The sequence below is a fragment of the Hipposideros armiger genome, unplaced genomic scaffold (genome assembly GCF_001890085.2).
Source record: "Hipposideros armiger isolate ML-2016 unplaced genomic scaffold, ASM189008v1 scaffold_24, whole genome shotgun sequence".
Taxonomy (NCBI): Eukaryota; Metazoa; Chordata; class Mammalia; order Chiroptera; family Hipposideridae; genus Hipposideros; species Hipposideros armiger.
In genome coordinates, this window is record NW_017731374.1 from 5,927,146 (window position 1) to 5,929,632 (window position 2,487).

The window sequence follows — 2,487 nt, forward strand, 5'->3', positions numbered from 1 at the left end:
AAAAAAAAAAAAAAAAGAACCAAATCTACCTTGCCTACCACACTATCAGTGCCTACCAGAGCCTTTTACATACTGGGTATCACTGAATAAATACATGAATGAATGAAGAAATGAATGAGTCAGTCAGTCTCTGAGGGATGAGTTGCTGGCCCTGGAAAATCCAGAGACAACCTCCACATGCAGCCACCTTGTCCCTGACACTTTGCCCCAGGGGACATACCTGGGATGCTGAGGACAGTGCGTGGGTCCTGACGTTGCTTCTGCAGCTGTAGAACCCGCCTCTGTGCTTAGCAGCTCCTTGGAGGAGCCAGCGGAGCTGGTGACATGTTCGTCTTTCTTGAGCTCTGGAGACTGAGGCTCTCCTCCTGGACTTTCAGGCCCCAAAGCCAATGGGTCCTCCTTCTTAGGGTCTGAAGTCAGGGACAGTGCAGTGGAGCTTTCTTCCTCCCCAACACAGGCTTTGTCCAATGGGCTGGCAGCAAGTGTCTCCTCACCCTCAGAGTCCACAGTTACAGGGCCCGGGGGCTTAGGGGGAACTGAAGTCGGGGGCTCCAGAGCTCTTTGGGAGGGGACATAAGCCAGTTCGGGTGGGGAATCACCTTCTATTTCCAAGAGCACCTCTGCTTCTGCGGGCTCCCTTTCCCTTGTCTGTATGTCATCCTGGGGGGCGGGGAGGGCCTGAGGAGGCACTGGGTCAGCTTCCTTGACTACCTGCTCTGATGGCACCATGGGGGCCTCCTGCCTCTCCCTACTCAGAGGGGCTTGAGACGGCCCAGAACTGGCTGAGACTGAGTGTTCCTGGGAAGGTCTCCGAGGCCGCTCCTCTTCCTCCTCCTCTTCTTCACTGCTGCTCTCTCGCTCGTGTTGGTTTAACAGCTGAAGAGTCACCATCTGTTCAAAAGCCAAGAGGAAATGATCACTGAGAGGAGAAGAGCAGGCACTCCTAGTTCTTCAGTCCTTATTACCACAACTGGTCATCTAGTTTAAATGACTGCTGCTTCCTCTCATAGGAGGCTGCCCGTATCTGCCCAGATAAAAGTCATTCCAGGTAGCCACACTACTGATGAGCGGGATTGAATCATTTTTTATTCAGGACTCCACAGAAGGTACTTAAGCAACAACAGACACATTTCAACGAAACAACCGACAGCTGGCTGGCTGTACCTTGATGGTGTTCATGATGGTTCCCAGAATGGTCCTACCATTGTACGATTCCTCCAGCTCAAACTCTCCTCTCAAGGACTGGAACACCTGGTTCATGATCTTCTTGACCTGTGTGAAGAAGTGAGGAGAGTAAAGCAGTATCGAAATGTATGCGGCTGAAATCAAGTGCTTGAGGGATGCATGTAAATTCCAGACAAGGGTTTGGAAGGCTAAAGTGAAGCCCTCTTAGAACTCTACAGCAAGACACAGCTGGTCAGGAACTCAGACACTGAAGGCGGTCGCTATTGAGGGGACAATGTAAAATAATGAGCCACACTTGACGGAAGGGCTAGCGAGGATGGGTACACTGGTATGTGTACCCAAGACTGCTGAAAGCCTGTTTACCGTTGCCTCCCTCCCACCGTGGCCGGCCATCACTAGAGCTGCCCTGGGCTACCAGGATTAGTGGCTGGCCGATGCTGGCACGCTCCCCTCCCCTCTCCTGTGATTCAGAGGCACTTCCCATATCTGCCAAAACCTCAGGATAGGGCCCTTTGGGTTTGCCACCAAAGCAACAGGTTCCAAAGGGTTAATTTTTACTTAAGTCAGACAGGTGGTGGTGCGTCACTAAAGTTATAAAAAAAGCTCTCAATTCACCAAATTGGCCACACTCTTTCTAAATGTCTGATATAACATGTTTTGCTGCTTCTTCAGTTACTTCCCAGCTCACCTTCTCTGCCGGGTCAGTGGCTGCAGCTTCAACCCCAGATGTCTGGGACTTGTTTTGCTCCAAGTCCTTGATGTGCCGTTCATTTTGCTCCGTCAGGGCTGTGACTTGAGTCTGGAGGGCTAAACACTGCAAAAGCAACAGATTATGGCTGGGGGCTCGAGAACCTGGTCTATGATATAAAAGTCAGGAAAACCCAGAAGAAGGAGAACCATCCTAACCATCAAGGGTTAACCTCATGCAGCTCTGCTGGTGTCCACACCCTCCACCCCCACCCCAGGCCTGCTGACTCAGAGCACCTATTTCCTCACCACTCAATCTCAACTCACAACTTCACCTCCTCTTTCCCAGCAAGGACATTTGCCTCGTTCCTAATCAGGTCAATATAATGAAAAAATGGGGGTATAACTCTAGTCACATACTCACAGACATATGAACATTGGACACTAAACGCAACCTATTCATCTACAAGATTGCTTTCACTATCGTTGAGTCACAGATTTTCAACTGGATGCTTTAAGGAGAGAAACTGACCTCCAGCTATGGGAGCTCTCATGCCATGACCCAAAGCCATCCCTATCTCTCTTTTTCATGACAGGTGGTCCCATCACACCCAC

At 50.5% G+C, this 2,487-nt stretch overlaps 1 protein-coding gene across 1 annotated transcript in view; it reads right to left on the reverse strand.

Moving 5' to 3' along the window:
• The window catches only part of FKBP15 (FKBP prolyl isomerase family member 15), a 65,094-nt gene that overhangs the window by 19,655 nt on the left and 42,952 nt on the right, over window positions 1–2,487 (reverse strand). Inside the window, exons 17-19 of the mRNA XM_019635796.1 lie at window positions 1,874–1,999; window positions 1,165–1,272; window positions 221–891 (exon numbers count right to left, since the gene is read on the reverse strand). Of these exons, the coding sequence (XP_019491341.1) occupies window positions 221–891; window positions 1,165–1,272; window positions 1,874–1,999 (905 nt within the window). The remainder of the gene's footprint in view (window positions 1–220; window positions 892–1,164; window positions 1,273–1,873; window positions 2,000–2,487) is intronic.